The sequence below is a fragment of the Myiozetetes cayanensis genome, unplaced genomic scaffold (assembly GCF_022539395.1).
Source record: "Myiozetetes cayanensis isolate MyiCay16 unplaced genomic scaffold, myiCay2020 scf6-25, whole genome shotgun sequence".
Taxonomy (NCBI): Eukaryota; Metazoa; Chordata; class Aves; order Passeriformes; family Tyrannidae; genus Myiozetetes; species Myiozetetes cayanensis.
In genome coordinates, this window is record NW_026087853.1 from 44,499,147 (window position 1) to 44,520,226 (window position 21,080).

The 21,080-nt window shown below is 47.6% G+C and overlaps 1 protein-coding gene across 3 annotated transcripts; it reads right to left on the minus strand.

Annotated features, from left to right (window-relative positions):
* Positions 1 to 42: 42 nt before the first annotated feature.
* On the minus strand, positions 43 to 20,255 carry PIDD1 (p53-induced death domain protein 1). Of its 3 annotated transcripts, XM_050337094.1 has the most exons (16): positions 20,226 to 20,255; positions 18,124 to 18,495; positions 15,941 to 16,354; positions 15,066 to 15,269; positions 12,995 to 13,049; positions 12,587 to 12,791; positions 11,791 to 11,919; positions 11,312 to 11,485; positions 10,579 to 10,726; positions 9,430 to 9,565; positions 9,048 to 9,198; positions 7,842 to 7,965; positions 6,591 to 6,709; positions 6,080 to 6,187; positions 4,938 to 5,143; positions 43 to 4,193 (listed from the first exon to the last, which is right to left on the minus strand). In XM_050337094.1, exons 2-16 carry the CDS (start codon positions 18,404 to 18,406, stop codon positions 3,956 to 3,958), a joined length of 2,694 nt encoding a protein of 897 aa, XP_050193051.1. In that variant the 5' UTR covers positions 18,407 to 18,495; positions 20,226 to 20,255; the 3' UTR covers positions 43 to 3,955. The 3 variants fall into 3 exon arrangements, with proteins under 3 accessions (XP_050193051.1, XP_050193049.1, XP_050193050.1); XM_050337092.1 differs by lacking the exon at positions 20,226 to 20,255 and having other exon boundaries at positions 4,938 to 5,044; positions 18,124 to 18,397; XM_050337093.1 differs by lacking the exons at positions 9,430 to 9,565; positions 20,226 to 20,255 and having other exon boundaries at positions 9,048 to 9,232; positions 18,124 to 18,397.
* Between the last annotated feature and the right edge of the window lie 825 nt (positions 20,256 to 21,080).

Below are 21,080 nucleotides of genomic sequence, written 5' to 3' on the forward strand. Positions count from 1 at the left end.
GAAAAAGAGTATTTTAAGAACATACAGTTTATTTCTGTGGGGTTCAGGAAATGGACACACACTTAGTTGCAGCGAAAACTGTCTTCTTCATTTGAACAATACCAACTGATAACCACAGTGGGCTCACTTTGAGGCAGCCCTGGGCTGAGACTCTGATGCACCACTGTCTGAAAATCAGCCCCACTGCTTCCTCAGTGAAAGTTACTCTTGCTTTAAAGGCTGAAGATGTGCAGTGATCCTCCTCTGGGAGGAAAACAGTGAATTTAAGGACCACTTAAGGTTCCTTTCCCTTTTGCAAAGCAACAGCAGTATGACACTGTCAAGTATGGAAACGAGTGTGTATTAAATAGCAGAACCTGGAAGTGGAGGATGGTACATGGGAAACACACTGTTCACCTCCCAGGGCCACTTGGTCATTCTCCTGGAGATCTGCAAGTTTATGAAATAGAAAAGGGTTTAATTGTGAGAGCTAAAGAGCTATAGAAGTTACAGCCAAAAAGAAGGAACCTATCTTAGATGTTCCTCTCCCCAAGCAATTTCTCGCTTTATTTTTAAATTTTTTTGTAAGTAAGCTTTTCCTGGTAGAAATTTATTTGCAAGAATTTTGTTTGCATCAAGATCATGCCCAGTAAAAACCATAAAATCTACCAGATCATTTGTAGGACACTGTAAGGCGCATAATAGGCACCAGGAAAAGCTGACTTACAAAAGACTACTCCAGTGTGTGATGAATTCATAAAAGCCAGAAAGGAACACCATCTTTTGATTTAAAAGATAAATGCCAGGTTAGTTTTGAGGGTTTTTTTGCTGCTTCAACCATCTATTGCAAATGTTATCAGCATTTCCTGGCCACAGCAGCTACAGGCTTGAAGGAGTTACTGTGCCTCAAAGAGATTACTGACAAAGATAACACACCTCAAAATAACACGCTTCCCATTGATTCTCATCCAGCTCAAATATTTGCTTCCAGGTCAGCTAAAGGAAAGAGCAGTTGGGCAATTGCTCTGATTTCCTGCCAGCACCTCCAGATCCTGGGCTGGGCGCTTGGTGTCACTTCAAGGAGAAAACCAGATGCCAGCAAGGTGGCCTGGCCCAGCGGCCGCCATTCGGCAATGAAAGACTGGAGATAGTAGTGTCTGGGGTAGTTCCTTAACTTTCCTTAAGTTATCAGCTTTTCAAATCCTGAAGAGCCATTCTACTGACGATACCGTCTAGGGTTTGATATCTCCTGTTGCCTGGCCTGGTTGCAGCACATACCAAGCGCAACCTAAACACCAGACCTCCGTCTCTCCTGGCACCAATCTGTCTGTTACCTGGAAGAGCTGCAGCTCTGTTGATGACTGGATGAGCCTTTCATAGAGTCCATCCTACCCTATCCCTTATTGCAGCACTGCCTAACTCAGCTGTGGCCTGGCCATCACAAATGGAAGGCTGATGTAGCCTAGCTTCATAAAGTAGCTGTGGATGCTACCTCATGACACTTGCAGACATCCTTGGCCTAGTTTGCCTAGACAAAAGCCTCCTACACCTTTGCCACAGGCCAGGCTCACCCTCTGCCCTGTCCCCTCTAGACTAGCCTTGTTGCTCTCTAGACCTGCTCCACCTGAGCCCCAGACATACGCTCAGCTCATGTCCTGAACATTGTGTTTCTCAGCTTAGCCCGCTGCAGCACAGCCAAGCTCCGGGATACCATTAACTCAGCTGCAGTCTGTCCTGCACTTTGCAGCTGGGAGTATCCAAACAGGGGCTCTTCTCCCGTTTCTGCACAGCAAAGCCAAGTTCACCAAGTTCTGCCAACAGGTTTAAAGGGACCTGTCTCTGTCTAACTCCTTGAGGCATTTATGGATTAGCAGTCTGTGATGTGGAACAGTTAAGTGCTTATTTTATTCCCAGTCAGAGCAATACGCCCAAATGCATCTCCCCAAAACTGGAGGAAAGAACAAATACCTCGTTGGTATACATCAAAATTAAAGACAAGAACATATGACACAGAATACAAGAGAAAATGTACATTCAAAAGAGAACTGATGACGTGAACCCAAAATAAGACTTGAGGGCAGCACCTAAAAAATCAGATCTGAGGAAGTCCCTAGGCCCAAGGTGGAAACTCAAGTCTGTAAGTCGTTGTCCAGTGCTCTGGACTGGACACTAAGCACTCTGGGGACTGAAATGTTAGAATGGCCTTAAATGGAAAAAAAAAGCAGAACGATTTTATACCTCTTTCAATAGTGCTGATGGCAGGTCTGAAACAGCATCAGGGAAGCCACTGATGATTCTTCATAAGGGGAAGAAAACACCAGGATTTCTCCAACCTGCAACTGCAGGTTGACTTTGGGTGTTGCAACCTGGCATTTTTATACACACTTCTTTTTTCAGACTGCAAACAGCCCTTTAAGTAATGCTTAGAGAGTTATGCTGAATTCAAATCTGTCTTGAAAGAGTTGAATTTACTTAGATGACGGTCGTCTTTCAAAAAGCTTGCATGAAATTTTCCACTGTCATTACTGGGTTGTCATTACAACTGAGGGCCATCATGAGACAGGGAACAGGAAGAGAAGGGCACCTCAGTAGTCAACAACTGAGCAGTTAAAAAGCAGTAAATGCTTCCAGCCTTATACAAGATACTCAGACCGAAAAACTGGGAAGTTAGCTCAGCACAATTCATGCCAATCCCACAACAGTGCCTATTTTGAAGCTGGTCAGAACAGTCTTTAAAATGCAAATTTAAGTAATGCTTTTTACCAGACTTCAGGAGGGGTCACATCTTCACTACTACACAGTCATATTTCACTGGGAGGATGTGAGGACTATCCTTTTGAAACTGCAAGGGAAATTTTACTTCCACTTAAATTAGACTGTCTCCCAGAACAGGTTATGGATTTTTACCTTTTTTTGGTAAAATGAAACTGGAATTTTGTCAAAGGTCAGCACCATGTAGGTCTCATCTAAAAAGCCTGGCAGCAGGCAGCAGCCTATTTGTTTCAAAACAGTTTTTGGAGCAACACTAAAAAATGAGGGCAATTTTCCTAAAAATTTTTATCAAATTGGTTTTTCCCTCTTCCACAAGAATACTTAGGTTTTGTTTTGGACTTAAGGGAACTAGAAGAGATTTGACAGAGAACAGGAAACCTTTTCATGGAGAATACAATTCATATTTTCATGTGAGCAAAACACACCATTAACAGCCTTCATGACTGCACCTCCACTCTCCCAACAAGCACCAGAGCACAAATGGACCCAAATACTCACATCCAGTGTTTCCAGCAGAACACAGTTACAAGTATAAGTTACAAATAAATACATGTAATGTGACTATTAATTATAATAATAATGGCCAGTCTTCACGGGCGAAGATCCGGGGAAGGTCTTTACACCTTCCAGCCTGCGCATTGGATTTTTTAGGTGAGACACAGTGTGCGCGGAACTGAGCCCACCCTTTAATCCTAAGGTTCATCTGCCGGGGCCAAGCGAGCTTGGACGGTGGCAGTGAGGTCCTCAGGACGTAGATGGATTACCTTACAGGGCTAACGAGCTCCATCTGCCCGGGGAGTGTCCCTGACCGGGAATCGAACCCGGGCCTTGGCGGTGACAGCACCGCACCCTTAACCACTATACCACCAGGGGCTCCTATTAATTAATTAAATACTATACACTAGCCAGTACTCAACTGACAGACACTTTAGTCTCTAAATTTCTCCACATTTCTGAAAGCTAAAGCTCAAGGTCAAGCAGTGAAAGCAGAGAAAACGCTCATAAATGCACTTGAAACTTCCTGGGATTGGCAGAAGTGGCGTGTGAATACAGACCCAAGAGAGCTCATCAGTCTGCTCACAAGTAAATCAACGCCCAGCTCCTCAGGAAGACACTGACCGTTGAGGTGGCAGCATCCCCGAAACACTGCCACTCTGGGTTTGCAGAGGGACCCCATGCAAAACTCATTTTTTCCTGCTAGGTGCTACATCGTAGCTATTGCTGAGTCCTCCCTGCTGCTCTCCGGCTCCAAGCCCACGCGGCGGATGGACTCGCTGTATTTCTGTCGTCCCAGATCAATGATGGTTTCAACCTCATCAGCTATGTCCTGGCGGCCACTCTCTTTCATGGCTGTAATCAGCTTGCTCACACAGTCAGGATCCTCTGAGTTTTGCTGAGCCCATGAGAAAAGCATGCCCAAGATCTGCTTATCAAGGTCATCTCTGAAGAAAGGAGGAAGCACAGAAGTAACCAACACACTCTCCTGACTTGACCTAAGTCCCAGTTCATAGCTAGAGCCCCGGAGACGCCATCCAGATACACAAAACACTCAGTGGGCCTCCCTCTTCCCCACTCATCTTACAGGAGTTGCAGCTCCTGCACTAGCATTTCTCTATAAAATATTTTCCTAATGGAAATAACAAATTAAGGCATTCTGCTTTTGAATGTAATTTCCCCACAGGAAGAGTAGTTTGCTCGTAACAAATTTTATTCTCTCCTACTGCTCTGGCTTTTTGGTCAGACTGCATGCCCCATGAGGTACCACAAGCTCTTTTTGCATACAGACGATATTCACAATTAAAGCCATAGACCATTGCTCATTGTATGAGATGGAGTCTGGCCAGGAATCCAGATCACAGAACAAAACAGGAATGCAACTCGGCTGAACTACAGAGCTCATCAGGTTTGTTGTTTCCCAATTTTGTTTTTCAAACAAAAAGCTTTGCTTTATAATGGCAAGAGAAAATAATCAGTTTTCCATTATATAAGGCATTATTTTGAGAAGAACCATTAGTCAACCCATCTTTCATTCAGTGAAACAATTATAGTGTTTCAACCAGCCAAGCATTAATTTATATTATTACACTGCAGACAGATAGATACATAGATAGATAGACAGATAGATAGATACATAGATACATACATAGATAGAATGCATCACTGTTGATCACTGTGTCCTACCTTACCTGTTATTGTGTCCTATGCGCTCAATCTGCTGGTAGGTCAAGCCCAGGTTGAGGCCAATGGTCTGCCAGTCAGATCCCACACGCCTGGCAATGCTCAGCAGGTTTGCCTGTGTCAAGTAGCCAGTCTCAGCATTGCCCAGGTTCAAGGGAGGGAAGGAGAAGCCACACAGGGGACCAGGATTCTCATTGCAGCGGGCTTTCAATTGCTGTGTCACAGAGAAGAAAGAACATTCTTTCCTCTACAAATTGTTTTCATAGAGGACAGTGTCTGGTCACTTGGTCTCCACACTGCAATTTCCTTCCTCCTCCTGGGGAGAAAGGAAATTCTCGGGGCTGAAGAGTCAGGCTGTAAGAAGTAAGGAGCACTCACACTGAAAATGACCAGCTATGCTCACTGCCTCAGAAAAATATCACTTCATAGTTTTCACATAGCTCACACTGGAAATTTCCTTTCCTGCCTTTACAGAGCAGTTTAAAATGAGCCATGTCTCCAAAGTGTATTTGCCTCAGCAGTAAGAGAGCACTTAGTCTAGATTTGTAGTTGAGGTTGCATGTGACAGAAACGGATATGAGATCATGGCACGTGATCTGAAGGGAAGCATCCAGCCTACCAAAGTATTTATTGTTTTAAGCTTCTCAAAAATAAATTAAATTCCGTAAGCAAAAGTTCTCACTCTAACACACAGCCTCGACTTTAAAGCTCACACCAGAATACTTATACTTGCTGTGTGTGTTCAAATCCAGCATAATTACCTCATCCTAATCCTTTCTTTTTTCCTGCTGCATGAGCTGTGTGACTAAGAAATTTATAAACAAAACAGACACTTCCCTTAATCACAGTGAGCTTCCTTGTGTACTACATCCCTCATCATTCAAGGGATCCGCCCTCTCTGACCACCCAACCAACAAGCCTGTGCTTGACAGGCAAGATGACAGGAGAGATGGAGACCACTCCCACCTACTCATGATTCTCGTTTCAGAAGAGCTCACTCACAGGGAGTGAGAAATCTCCACCACAACCTAATTGGGCAGCTATTGGTCATTCATTGCATCCCTTCTCACAGGGGAAACCAAAATTAGCTGAGCAGGAAGGCATTGCTCTTATCCCATCTAGACTGATTTTTCTGTAGGAGACAACTTACAGGTAGTTTGATGGGCAGAGTAGCAAGCCAGAGGGAGTCTGCTCCTTTCCTCCTCCTGCTGGCATCTTCAGGGATGTTCTCTGGAACTGCCCCTCGGTAGAAGGAGACCTTTGCAAACAGAAAGCATTCAGTGAGGCTCCGATTCAAGCACAGTGGCCAAGCCTGTTGGTACCATGTCTTTTCTGTCTGAATTCAACATTCTCACCTATCCTCAGCCCACAAATATGGCCTCTCAATTACGTGCAACTGGGAGGAGCACTGAGGTTCTGCCATAAAGGCTGGACTTACTGCCAACACCCCAAGTTACATCAGGAATGTAAGTCCTAAGTGATGAGTGATCCTTCCAGACTACACTTCTTGATTATTCAGCGTTTAGTCAGTGAAATTCAAAACCAAAGAAAGAGGGGAGGAAAAGAGTCATGCACAGCACTCAGATTACTATGAGGAGTATTGTAAAAGCAATGATGATGATGGTGGAGGAAACAAGAAGTCAGTGTAACTCATTGCTCACCTGGCCTTTTACAGCTTGGCCTTTCCTGTCCACAGGGGAGGTCACATATACTTCCTTCATGTTCTTCAAGTGGGAATAAAAAATAAACGACAGACGGCCGTCCACACAGTCAGGGCGATCTGTGCAGAGAAGCAGCAAACAGTCAACTTGTGGAGAAAAGTGTGCAGCTTTTCCAGCCTGGCCAACAGCCCATCATCCACTAGCAGCCTCCATGCTACTAACTACTGCTTGTGTTCATGACTGAAAGAATTGCAACCTTCCCTTCCCCTTCCCTGAGTGACATAGGAAAGCAGAAAACACTGACTGTGGAGAAAGCAGGTCCTACAAGTGAAAAAGGAGAATGGACACAAGGTAAAGTTCAAGAATGGAAGGCAAGGCAGGATGACACATGATGCTTCCTTCCCATCTCAGTCCATGCTATCTCTTGGAGGCCAGAATCAGATGCAATAGCACCTTTTAATGCACACAAAGAGGTTACCCATCTCATCACCATTTATACAGGGGTGCAGAGTAGAGCTAAAGGAAAAAATATAATCAGGTACATACATTCATATATGTAATTAGCTGGAAATAAAGAGTTTGGCCTAAATCAAGACAGAGGGACAGACTCTAGCCTCATGAACTTCACTGAAAGACTAGTAGTACTTTGTATTTACTTTACACCAATGAAACTGAGCTCTGTGTTCGAATTTTGCAGAAAATGGCTCATTTTGCAGCTGTAACAGGTCCAGACACACTGGGACATAAAACATTATCTTGAGTTTTTGTCCTGATCCCTCTTTCCTTCTCTTCTAGTGGCTCCAGCAGGAGGAATTATGTGTTCAGGATTATTCCAGAAATATCTTCTCAAAAAAACCCCCAACTTTATATGTGTTCTCTCAGAAACGGGCAACATTAATTAGATCACCATGGGCATCCCAGTGTGGTGTCTAAGATGCCAGGAAAAGGGCCTAGCTAGCTGCAGAAGCAGATCAGTCATAAAATAAACACATTTAGCTATTGCCCTCTGCAGGTTTACAAGAGCATGAGAGGAAATGGAAGTCTGCAAACAGTATTTTCATAGGGAAAAGTGACACAAAAGATGGGTGACCAGAGAATGCAACAAAATCATGGGTTGGCTGCTGTGAGTAGTGGTCAAACTAGAGACAGAGAGGAATGTCATGGATGAGTACAGCCCCCAGCAGAAATATGCCTGGGGCCAGAGAAGCACAAGAGGTAGGGAGCAGCAGAGTGAGCCCAGTACTGCCATACCCATATCGATGCTGATGCCTCGCTCAAAAGCTGCAAAAAATTGCTCTCCCTCAAACATCTCCACCATGTCGGATGGCTCAGGTCCTTGATAGCGGTTCTGCAGCCTCTTCAGCACTGGGTCAACCTGACAAGGATGACAACACAGGACACCGTGTTTGGTCTGAAGCATGTCTGTCCCCTTGCCTACACTCTTGACGTTCCTCTCACTTACCATCAACAGGGGAAGACCATTTCACATGAGAAAGATGTAAACAAACAAACACCCTCCCCCTGCTATCCCCAGTACATTCACTAAAGACAAAGAAGTGGTGCTCTGAGTTTTGTGCCTTTTGTGCCTCTTCTCTCCGGAGATAATTTTAGCCCAGAACCCAAGATATAAATCCTTGCAGATGCTTGTGTCCATGGGTCATTTCAGTACAAAACAAGAGAAGAAGCAACTAGACCAGAGGATTATGCAGAGCTGGACACACAGCCCAGTACTGGCAGTCTGGTAACATCTTCACCTCACTGAGCGGCAGTGCCTGCCAAGGTACACGCTCCACAAACACAGATGCACACTCTCTTTGCTAACATCTGAAGCAACACTGCTCAGGGCTGATACCCCTAGAGCAGAGGCAGGAGAAAAGAATGCATCAGTGCTTCCCATCTCCTTCCCTACAAAGTCAGCCTGATTAGCTCAAACTCATAGCATAAACTAACCTGATGTTGCACTGAAGCAGGTTAAGGAGGGGTCATAAGTTCTGTCCACTGCTTGAACTGTAAACAGCAAGGAACATTGGGAAGAGTACCATTTCTAACCACTCCAAAGGAAATCAAAGCAGTGCTGCTGCCCACACCACTAGCCCATGTCAGACAAGTGAAGTGTAAGCCTTAACTTTGACTTGAGTTTAAGCCAACGTGTTTTGCCACAAATTTGCTGGATGCTAACAGCATACACATGGCCAGTAACTGTCACTCAGCTGATTTGAGCAGCCCAATCCTCAGGGTAGGAAATCAATGCACGGCACGTGCCACTGCATAGAATGAGGTTTCCTTCTTCCCACAGCTCCCTGTGAGTCAGTATCACACCACCAACTGTGCGGTGACAGCACACCCCAGCCATGACTCTAGGGCAGTAAACAGGACCATTTGGTGCACTGCTGCCCTGTATCCTATAAATGGAGGCCCAGGAAGCTCGGGAGCAAGGCAATGGAACCCAGATCAGACCTTGTGCTTGGGGACGCACTGTAGCAGGACTTGCTCGGGGTCCTTCTTCCTCTGCAGCGCAATGAAGTTCACCTGGTACAGACGCAGCCGCTCATAGACCTTCTTGGCAATGCCTTCAATGTAGGTCTTAGTGGTGTACCACAGCCAGTACCTGGCACACAAGGAATTAGGAAACAGGAGGGATCCTGTCCAGGTAGAAACACCAGTGTCATACCCACAAGATTTTAAAAAATGATGGGTAGAGACAAAGTGCTAAACTGGGCCTGACTTGCAAAGGGAAAAGGGAAGAGATAGGGTTAATGGCATGACTTTTGGTCAGAGTGTGAGAAAAGCGAGGCAGATGAACATCCCATCTTTTCCTCAGGACTAATCCTGCACTTACCAGGAGAAGTGAGTGACTTCAAACATCACATAAATATGAGTGAGTTTCAGCACCACCTGACTGGTAATGTCATGCCAGGTTTGGCCCTCTGGGTCACCATGGAGAAGACGCAGCCTTAACTGATCCAAATTTAGTCCTAAAGACAACAATGACCAAGAGATGCTATAGGCAGTAGAAGCCTTTATTCATTGCTTTACAAATCCAGACACAGATCTGGGTGATTTACTTTTAAAAACACCAAATTAAGGCCCATGGCCTTCAACATCCAGGACTTAACTTTGCCCAAAGAAGAGCAGCAATAAAAGGACTATGCTATCCCAATGCTTCAAGGATGTTCTGGCAAAATATGCAGACTAAAAATCATAGTGTGCTGGTTTCCACCAACAGATTCATTTGACAATTCTCAACACCAAAATCTAAGTAAGTTCTATCTCTTTCTAATGTACATCCCACAGACTTTCCAATCTTGATGCACTTCAGACATACAAATACCAAGTAGTGTTATAACAAATACCGTATCACACCCAAAAAAAATTTGCTTCTTCACAAGAAAGCCAGGAAAGATCAAAGCAAATAGGAATTGGGAGACACAGGGTACTCAGCAAACAGAAGAATCCCTGGCACAATTGAGGCTTTTTTACTTTTTTAGCAGTATTGAGAGTGGGATATGGCTTAGCGTTTCATCATACAGTTTTAACTGCAGTGGCTCAGCACCCGAGTCATGAGCAAGGAAAAGAGAAGGCAGATCCCTGGAGGCAGCATCTTCATTTCCTGTTTCAAGCTACTCCCAGTCATGAATCAAAACCCTTTTACAAAGCATCTCCTTGGTTGGCAGGAGTGACTCTCCAATCCACCATACTGAAACCAACAGTTTAAATACACATGCATTTTGACAGAGAAATCCATTTGCCAAGGCCATTCTCCCAACTTGTCTGGTCTGTGAAGCCAAGCATTGATCTGATGGATCTGAACTACCTTCAGCTCCCACCACCCTATAACACCACTCACTCAGCACATAGATTTTGCTGTTCCTGCAGGAAAAGCAGCAAGCTTTATTATCAACAGGGGAGGCAAACAAAATTCTCAGCTTGCCATCTGCGGTTTTCCACACATGGCATTTCTCTTTGCCAGTTTTAGGAACAAACTAACCTGTGATTCCGGGCGGAAGGGGCAGCTGAATTGTCACTGGATTGAGAAAATCCACCAGGGAGTCCTGGGAGAGGCAGAGCAGGGGACTGGCTCTGCACCCTGCACTGGCTGTGATTTCGTCTATCTCTTTCGCAGGGACCTGCAGCACCTGGACATGGCAGACAGCACAGTGAGCAGAGCAGTCAGATACCAAATTCCCACATTGCTCACTCAGCTCCCGCAGCACCCAGCAGGAAAATGCTGCTCTTGGCTCAGGACCCAGTGAGAAATAGGACCACAGTGAACTTTGGCTGAAGTCTAGCAACCTGCAAGCTGGGACAGACCAAGATATTACAACAGCATTTAGCACTACCGACAACTATACAGAACAATTAATTTTAGTGGGGTGGCTTTAGAACTAGATCCGCATTAGATTCCCCCCACCCAAGTCTCACAGAGCTGATTTGCCAATCTCAGTTTTGCAAGGGAAAAAGACAGAAAATCTCCTTGTGTTCCCTTTATAGCAGCTACCTGCTGGTCTGCTGGAGACGCCACATGGCAGCTTGCAGCATGGCCCATTTTGCAGGCAGGGAAGTTAAGAAAGAAGGCGATCTGAGATGGGTCCACCCATGAAGCACCCATGTCAGACAGGAATTACCCTAGGGCAGACATCTTGAGTTCAGTTCCTGTACTGTGCCATGGGACAATATCTGCACCACAGCTTACCAAAGGTTGCTTTTTAAAGCATGCATACCTGCATCTTGACACTGCGAGGCTCTTTGGTGACTCCAGGAGGAAAGATCACTTTGATGTTTGGATCCACACTGGAAAAGAGCAATGTCCCCTCTGCTGGCACTTTGCATTCATCTTGCACAAGTCGAGACACAACAAGGAACCAAGAGAAGTGAAGGACACTACAGTGAGTCATCTGTAACAGAAGGCAGGGAAGAAAATATACAGGCATATAATTTAATACAATAAAGGCAGGAAAATAAGGACCAGTATCAACAAAGCAGATGAAAGCACTAGAACAGGGATGAAGCATGGCAGGCTGCAACTCACCACTTTCAGGAGACACAACTCCACGAGAGAGGAAACCTGGAGCTGAAATCCACTACATTTTATAACAGCTGGTCAAAATACAGCTTGTGAGATGTTTCAAATGGGCTCACTCTTGGCTGGGCAAAACCAAAGAGCACCAATGTGTGTCACTGGTCATTTCAATCTGCTCACCATTAATCCCTTCTTCTGCTCCACTCTCGTTCTCAGATCACTCCAGCTCTGCCCACTGAAGGTCCGAACTACCACCTCATTCTGGTGAAGGATTTGAGGTGGGACAAATGGCATCCATATCTGCACCTCCTGGCAAAAAAGCATTCCTGTGAGACATGAGTAGAAAGGATAAAACAAACCCAGCTCTCCTTCCTGTGCAAATAAGAAGGGGGAAGGTGAAGCACAACCCGTATGCAGGGAGTGCAGGAATCTGCTCTACCCTGCAGTCTCTGGGGAGGTGACAGGAGATGTCAGGTCCGCTTTGGAGTGAGACAGCAGGAAAAGTTCAGCAGTTTCTGCCCTTCTGGGCAGAAAGGGCAAAGCAACTTCTGCAGTGAGCCACTGTTAGCCATGATGGGGCTGGGGGTGTAACTACTCGCCAGCTTGAATGAAAACCACACAATCAGACATTTATAGAAGGATGCAAACCATTCTCTTTGCAAGCTAAGGCCAGACACTGGAACAGTACTTATCCTCTGGCACAGCAGGAGGGTTGTGAGTGAGAAAGGTTACAGCTCAGCTGAATTAGGAGCAGTGGGGAAGGCAAAGGCACCAGGCCAGCACAGCACCAGAGAAGCTGGCTGTGTCCTTTCTGAGTCTTTGCAGAGGGGCTTCTTTGAAAGGCAGTTCTGTAGATATTTAAAAGCAGCAGTTATGGGGGTAGGTGTCTCAAAAGTCCCAAAAGGCTCTCTCAGAAGGCCCTGATGATCTGCTGCAAAGGCAGATTAATCAGGAGGTGACCTAGATGTGTCCTCACCTGCTGGAATTTGATCCCATGAGGCCGCAGCTCCAGGACCCTACTCAGCAAGACATCGTGGTGTCTAAGCTTTACCCACTGAGGGTCCGGTTCAAGGAGTCGGAAGCTGATCCGCAGAGGATCAGAGGCAGCCCCCGGTGGAAAGCACAAATGGATGCCATAGGGCAGGACCACTTCGCAGCCTTCAGAGGTGACAGGAAAGCTTCTAAAAGAAATGCATGAATGTATGACACTGTGCAATGACTTCAGCCCTCCAAAAATCAACAGAAGAATCTCATACTTGTGTTTGACTGGCCTACTGAGGCTATAAGCCTATACATTCCTGCAATGCAATACCCACCTTGCACCAATCTTGTCTGGGACCTCGTCACACCCCAGTAATACAAGTTCTTCATAACAGAGGCTTACCTGTTCTTTCTCAATCTATAGGAGAGTCTTCTTAGCCCTCTGGCACTGGATTCACCTGTGGCAATAAGAATCATAGAATCATAGAATTAACTGGGTTGGAAGAGACCTTTGAGATCATCAAGTCCAACTCTTGATCCAATCCCACTGTGATTACTAGACCATGGCACTCAGTGCCACATCCAGCCTCATCTTAAAAACCTCCAGGGATGGTAAAGCCACCACCTCTCTGGGCAGGCCATTCCAATGCCTGATCACTCTCTCTGTAAAGAACTTCTTTCTAATATCCAACCTAAACCTCCCCTGGCAGAGCTTAAGCCCGTGCCCTCTTGTCCTACTGATGATTGCCTGGGAGAAGAGACCGACCCCCATCTGGCTACAACCTCCTCTCAGGTAGTTGTAGAGAGTGATGAGCCTCCTCTTCTCCAGACTAAACAGCCCCAGCTCCCTCAGCCTTTCCTCACAGGACTTGTGCTCAAGTCCCTTTACCAGCCTGGTTGCTCTTCTCTGGATCTGCTCCAGCACCTCAATGTCTTTCCTGAACTGAGGGGCCCAGAGCTGAACACAATACTCAAGGTGTGGCCTCACCAGTGCTGAGTACAGCTGATCACTTCCCTCATCCTGCTGGCCACACTGTTCCTGATGCAGGCCAGGATGCCATTGGCCTTCTTGGCCACCTGGGCACACTGCTGGCTCATGTTCAGCTTCCTGTCAATCAGCACCCCCAGGTCCCTTTCCACCTGGCTGCTCTCCAGCCACTCTGTCCCCAGCCTGTAGCGCTGCAGGGGTTGTTGTGGCCAAAGTGCAGGACCCGGCACTTGGCCTTGTTGAACTTCATCCCATTGGAATCGGCCCAACTCTCCAGTCTTATCCGGGTCCCTCTGCAGAGCCCTCCTGCCTTCCAGCGGGTCGACACTCCCTCCCAACTTGGTGTCATCAGCAAATTTGCTGATGATGGACTCAATCCCCTCATCCAGATCATCGATAAAGATGTTAAACAGGACTGGGCCCAGCACTGATCCCTGGGGGACACCACTGGTGACTGCCAGCTGGATGCAGCCCCGTTCACCAGCACTCTCTGGGCCCGGCCCTCCAGCCAGTTCTTAACCCAGCACAGAGTGCCCCTGTCCAAGCCATGGGCTGCCAGCTTTTCCAGGAGTATATTATGGGAGACAGTGTCAAAGGCTTTGCTGCAGTCCAGATAGACACATCCACAGCCTTCCCCTCATCCAGGTTTGGGTAGGAGGAAAACACAGAGGTTACATAAACCAGGGTAGACAAAAAAGGCTGAACAGTTTTGGCTTAATCCTAATCTGACAGAAGCCACTAATGGAACCCTGATCACACTGCAGTGGGCTACAGATCAAGCAGCAGCAGGAGGATAGCAAGAGGCCTAGAGGTCCCAAGACAAGGAAATGGTGACTCTCCCCCTGGGAAACTCAGAAGCAGAGAGAGTCACAAAATATTTCAATCTACCAGCCCTGCAGCTCTCAGGGCCATGTTTGACTGCCTGGGGCCACCCCTGGGAATCAGTGCTTGCTCTTGTGAACATGAGCACCATTGGGAAACCCTATTCAGATTCCTGCTTATTCATCACCTTCACCTTGAACAAAGAGCTGCTCCCCTGCATGCCTGTGAACCACAGGAAAGCAGGAGGTAACTGCATAGCAAAATGACCTCTTACTGCTCTTTGAGCTTCTAGCATGAGCCACCACAGCCTTAGGGCCTTGCAGCAAGTCCAAGAACTGGTGCTCACCTCTGCTAAAAAGGCTGGACCTCTTTAAGGACCTCTCCTGATCCATTTCCCATGAATCCCATTTTCACTTCCACTACAAAACCTTATTGAGAAAGTCCAATTCCAGGGACCACTGAGCCCTTCAGACCAGGCTTGGGCTCATAAAAAACATAACCAGTACTGTCTGTATCCTTACAACCTAATAATTATTCCAGACAAATAAAGGCTGATCTGATTCCCCCCTGCTAGTCTTCTCTAATCCAAACCCATCTACACCATGCTGGGCTGAGTGAGGGAACAGCTGGGCAGAACACACAGCAGCAGAAGCCTTGCAATTACCAGCCTGCAGAGATGGTTCAGTTTCTCCTAAGGGATTGCCATGGAGGTCCACAAATGGCAAAGCCTGGATCTCAGAGGGGACAACACGGAGGCAGTTGTTCTGCAGATCAAGTCTGGACAAGTTGGGCAGGCTGGCAAGAGAGGCAGGGACCGTCACCAGGAAATTGCTGTGGAGATGCAGCTCACGCAGAGACTTCAAATTGGCTGCAGGTTAGAACAAGAACAAGAAGCTGTTAATTGTGTCGCACATCGGCTCTAACCCCCCCTTCCTCATCCCATGTAAACGCACATATAATGGGGGAAAAGCGCAAAAGCCAAACATCTCTATAGCTCACAAAATAAACGGGTGCAGGGAATTAGCTGAGAGGCAACACAATCTCCTCTGTCCTCTGCTTTTCAGCACCCAGCTATGAGTGTGGATGTAAGACAGTTCTGTGACAGCATCAGTAACAACCTTGGGCACAAAGTAATAGAGGATCCAAGAGCCAGGAGGCTGGGCAGCAGAAGTCAGAGCCCAGTTCTGTGGACTTATCCACGCTGTACACTGTGATTTCAAGCCCAGATTTGCATCCCATCAAACCCCAGCTCTTCTGTTTCCAGTCCCGGGTGCTACCCAAAACCAGCCAGGCCAGATTGTAAATTGTACTGAGATCTTAGCCGTGTTGCTGATCCACAAGAACAGAAAGTGTGGTCCAGAGAGTCATTAATGCTCGAAGTGACTGACTGAACCAAGCACGCCACTTCCAGATATCCCTTTCATTTGGCTCCAACATGCTAACAGCTCTGAGGACAAAAGGCCCAGGGCTTCACACGTTCTTAGGCTGTACCAAAAGCTTGGCAAGCCCATGTCTTCTTTTCCCCTAAAAAATACATACCTAAGGAGTCTGGGATGCTCGATAGGCAATTTCCAGAGAGAATCAGCTCTTTGCAGTTGTGCAGATTCCCAATTTCTTCAGGAAGCAATTGCAAAACATTTTCTGAAAGATCCAGGGTATGCAGCATTGACAGCTCCCCAATGCTCTGAGGTAAGTCCGTCAGCTGATTTTTCATAGCAGAGAAGAAAGTCAACTTGCTAAGACAGCCAAAGTCCTCAGGAAGTGCCACCAGGCTGTTGTGGCTCACCAGGAGCACACGGAGGCTGGGGAGGTGGAGAATGCAGCTCGGCAAGGTGGAGAGTCTGTTGAAGCTGAGATCCAGGTGGGTGAGACACTTCAGGTTCCCGAAGTCTTGTGGCAAGCTTGTCAGGGAGCCACGCTGGCAGGAACCAAACTTATCTCTAACATGACCTCCTGGGTGTGGAGGGAAGTAGAAGAAGAGGTCAATATGCTACAGGGATATCTCACCAGCCTCACGTGAGACTCCTTAGCACAGAGACTCATGAGATGGGGAGTTACTGATCACAATGAGCAGCACTGATTACAAAGTACTCAGAGAAGTGAGTCTGCTTCATGCCTTAGTCTCCTGATCAGTGAAAGGGGTGTAATGGTAAAAATCTGTTATGAAATCTAGATGCCACAGTGAACCAGTACAGCTCTGCTAAACACATCTGGAGTCAAAGCTCAGAACTTGCCAGGACACCCCCACACATCTACCACCCTTCAGCAAGGTGACCCACATACTTCCAAACCTCCTACTCTCCTTCCCCACCTCTTCCTCACCAGGAAGTGGCCAACACACAACACTTTATGGATTAAGGAGATAGTCCTTGCCCTCAAGGCTTTGTCCATGCTGTTGAGAAACAAACAGCCCTAAGGACCGAGATCTGCCCTTGCAAGACTGGAGGGCAGACATGGCAAAAGCAGTGAAGATGGAGGGGAAGGGGGGAGAAGTAGGTAATTCAGTTTTGTGTAGGCCAGACAGCACAGAGAAAGAAGGATACAAGTTCCCCAACCCAGCTTGTGACACTCAAATTGGAGAAGGGCTGCACCCATGGAAAATAAGTTGAGCAAACAAAAGGAAACTTCTCTGTTTGTTCATTGTTTCCTACTTGCCCTCCCCTGTTCTCTATTTGTATCCACATACAGCAGAGGGCACCAAACACTTGTTATGCTGCATAACGGTGCAAAATGAGAACAACCACACTATCAGACACATTTCACTTTGTACATAAGAAAATCTTAGTGAACTGTTTTATTGCATTTCAGGATGCTCAGGGGATGTGTGCATCTCACTAAACAGGACTAATAAAAGGTATTGCTGTTATCATCACCTTACTAAATATGGAAAAGAATCTCAAATTATTCACATGAGAAATCTGTGGCAGATACAGAAATGAACCTCAATCTTTTCAGTTTTCAGGTAGAACCCTGCATTCTGGCCACAAACTCCCTCTTTTTTCTCTCATTTATTTTTAAAACTGCACCTCCCAAAGAGTAAATGATTCAGTCTGATACAGAAATTATACCACTTGTATTGAGATCCTCCCACAATAAAGAGATGAGAAAGTTCAAATAATGATCTCATATTTATAGCTCTAACAGTTATTACACTTTGCCAAATTACATGCATGCCCCTGCGTCATACTTTAGATAAAATGTTGAACAGCCTCTTCTGGTCTGTCTTGAACTCTGCTAAACATACAGTTATTTGCAGTAACCAAGGATTTAAGCATGGATTGATTCAAATGGAAATGCAGAAAAGACAGTTTATTATACTTCCAAAAGTTAAAGAGGGGCTGAACATTTATCAAAAAATCTAACACTTTTCAATCCCTCTCTTCTTGAATAACTGCAAAATTTTTCAATCCCTCTCTTCTTGAATAACTGCAAAAAATGCTCTTCTTAAAGAGAGTGGCTAAAGAAAATGCCGCAGCATCAACTCAGCCAGACTCCAAAAACTGATCCCCAGGCAGCTGTAGAAACAAAGGAAGAAAATAAGAGTCTAGAAGCTGTATCTTGTTGAAATCTGCATGCAGCTCTGAGCAAGGCTAAGAGCCAAAGCTGAGGTAAGGGGCACTGGAACAAAACACTTCCAAGGGCAGTTTGTCCTGCAGATGCAGAGAGAAGGATTAACAGAAAATCCGAGCCTAGAAAGACTGGGTGGTGATGAGCCAATTTACCTTTCAGCACCAGGGATTTCAGGTGCTCCAGATGAGGAAGGCTGTCCAGCGTGGTGTCAATGAGGCAATCATTGCTGCTGAGACGAAGGAACTCCACCTGGACCACCTCTTCCCGTTGCTGCTTCAACAGCCGGAGGAAATGGCAGCAGCCATCAGGATAAACATCCAGGTTCAGTCTGTTGCCTGCAAGGCAGGGGCCAGCAAGCGCAGGAGCCCCCGAAGTCCCCTCCCCGCACTTGCCCCAGAGGCTCAGCTGCTCTGCCATCTTCTGCATCTCCTCCATGGGGTCTGGACATGCTCTGACTTGCCAGGCAGGCAGGAACCAGCGGCACCACGAGGCAGCCGGGACAAGGAGGAGGAGGAAAGATGGGGCTGAAAGAGAACACAAGTGCACCATGAGGGCCTCCTGCCCCAGCCCAGAGTGGAAAGAGTTTATAATCAAAGCAAAAGGGCAAGAAGGATTACATGCATGTTACTGAAAGCTTTGCGGGCAGAGAGCACAGAACTGCAGGGTGACAGATGCCACAGAGGCTTCTCCTCCTAGGGAAAACCTCAGAGTTTTCCCAGCCAACATCTCATCAAGGAATGGAGCAATTACCCACCATCAGAATAAACAGTAATATTAACCTTAAAAGATATAAATGGAAATGCCTATTCCTTATGCAGATTTCGAAGTGCCTTAGTGGGAAGCTTTACAAGTGGAGAAGAAAACTGGGGTAGGGAGAGCTGAGCCAGAAGCAAAGCCCAGGGGCAGCTCATAGACTGTGATGGGTCCTCATTGAACCCGGTTGTGAAACCCAGTGCCAATGGGATAAAAGTGAGCGGGCAAAGGGCAGCAGAGCAAACGTGTCAGGGCCAGGGACGGGGTTAGAAAAGGCACATCCGTGACACAGGAGCACTGGACTGTGCAGTCACACTGGGCTCTTGTGGAAGTGCAAACCAGGCACAGAGCTGTGGCCAGCTAGTTACCAGCTACTCCCTGTTTCTTCCCTTCAGCATTCTCCACAGACAAAGGGAAAGGGAAAAAGTAGATATCACATAGTGCATGCTGAGAAGGCTTCAAACCTAAAGGAGCAGAGGTACGAAATTTGAACAAATTAATTACTCCTCTGCTTTCTTAGTGTGAAGAAGCCTTCATACAGGACTTTTAAAAGAAGACACTATCACCATAGTACACAGGTAGTTCAAAGATGAACAGAGGCACCACACTTGTTTTTATACCAGTAGTCACATACTTCCAAGTACCTTGTTTCCTGCTCTTTCCACTTCCTTTATCTTTTGCAACTCCTCCTGAGCTTGGCAATTAAACTAGCTTATGATGTGAATATCAGGAGCTCTTTGCAAACTCTGCCATGGATCAGATAGGTGAATAAAAGTTTGAGTGAGTGATGCAGAACTAGAACAAATTTGGATCTTACTTTCAAGGCCAGTGGAAACAAGCTAATGCCCCAGCAACACTCTGAGGAGCAGTGCTTTTACTGTTAACCTGTGGGACACGGCAGGACTGATGTTCCAAAGGCACAGTCTGGTGGAGGCGTCACCACACTAGTCACACCCATCTCCCTGAAAGAGCAGGAATGTAATGACAAGAACAGGAAGCAGACCCCAGAGGCAGCTCGAAAACTGCGACAGGTCTTGTCGAACCCCGTTGTGAAACCAAGTGTCAGTGGGATACAAGTGAAACTGCTGCTTTAGTATAAAGGTGAGCATTTCTTACAAAAAAATGGCTGTACACAATACATGCTACAGCTTTGTAAAGCTGTTGATGGTGAAGGAACCAAAGGGGAGATCCGGACTGCCCAGGCTGGAGAGGCTTGGAGGCCACAGAGGCAGCTCAGGGTGTGCTGCAATACACGGGTCTGTACATCCAGTGCACTGGCAGGCACAGACACACTGACAAACCTGCACGTGGACACACAGACCCGCACATGGACACACAGACCTGTGCACGGACACATCCCCGCACATGCACACACACGGACTCGTCCACACGTGCCCTGGCCCTGGCCCTGCCACCCCCCATCCCGCCGTCCCGGCCCGCGGCAGCAGCTCCAGCCGGGCCCCGCACCGTGTCCCGCCGAGCACGGCCCCGCTTGTCTCACCCCTCGGGCCGCTGGCCCTCAACAAGCGCGTCCGGGCCGGGCTGGGCTGGGCTCTGCCCGGCACTTCCTGCAGAGTGCTCGGGAGCGGCGCTGCCGGGGTGGGACGGGACGGGACGGGGCGGGGCGGGGGAGGTGCCCAAGCCGGCGGGACGTGGGGCGGGCGTGGAGCCGCAGGCACAGGCATGCCGCAGGCACAGGCATCCCGCAGGCACGGCAGTGTCACGAAAGGAGATTTTCCTGACACGGCCTCGGCACCGCAGCCGGTCCCGGTGCGGCTCCCCTGGGCTCCAAGGGAGGGGAGGCACGGGCAGCCCCGGGTGTTGTGCTCACTCGCTGCAAACCCAGGGAGAGAAACGGAGCGGGGGCTGCGAGCCCAGGAGGGCGCAGGGCTGGGGGCTGCCGAGCCGGCCCTCATCCCACCCGGAGGGCACCTGCTTCCACCCGCTGTGTCTCTGCGTTCGCTCTGCCGAGGCCCCTCGGCGTGGGTGCTGCTCCCCGTACCGCCCCGAGGGGCAAGGCCCGGCACGGCGGGTCCCGGCCGGGCCCCCGCAGTGCTGCTGCCCTGCGAGAAGCGCCCCTTGCTCAAAATCTGTCTACGACTGCCTGAAAGGAGGTTGTAGCCGTGGCGGGGAGGTGGAGAGGGCGACCAGTGACAGGACAAGAGGACATAGTCTCCAGCTGTGCCAGAGGAGGTTTAGGTTGGACATTAGGAAGAATTTCTTCACTTGAAAGGGTGATTAAGCACTGGAATGGACTGCCCAGGGAGGTGGTGGAGTCACCGTCTCCATAAGCATTCAAGGAGAGACTGAACGTGGCACTTCGTGCATGGTCTAGTTGACAAGTTTGTGTTTGGTC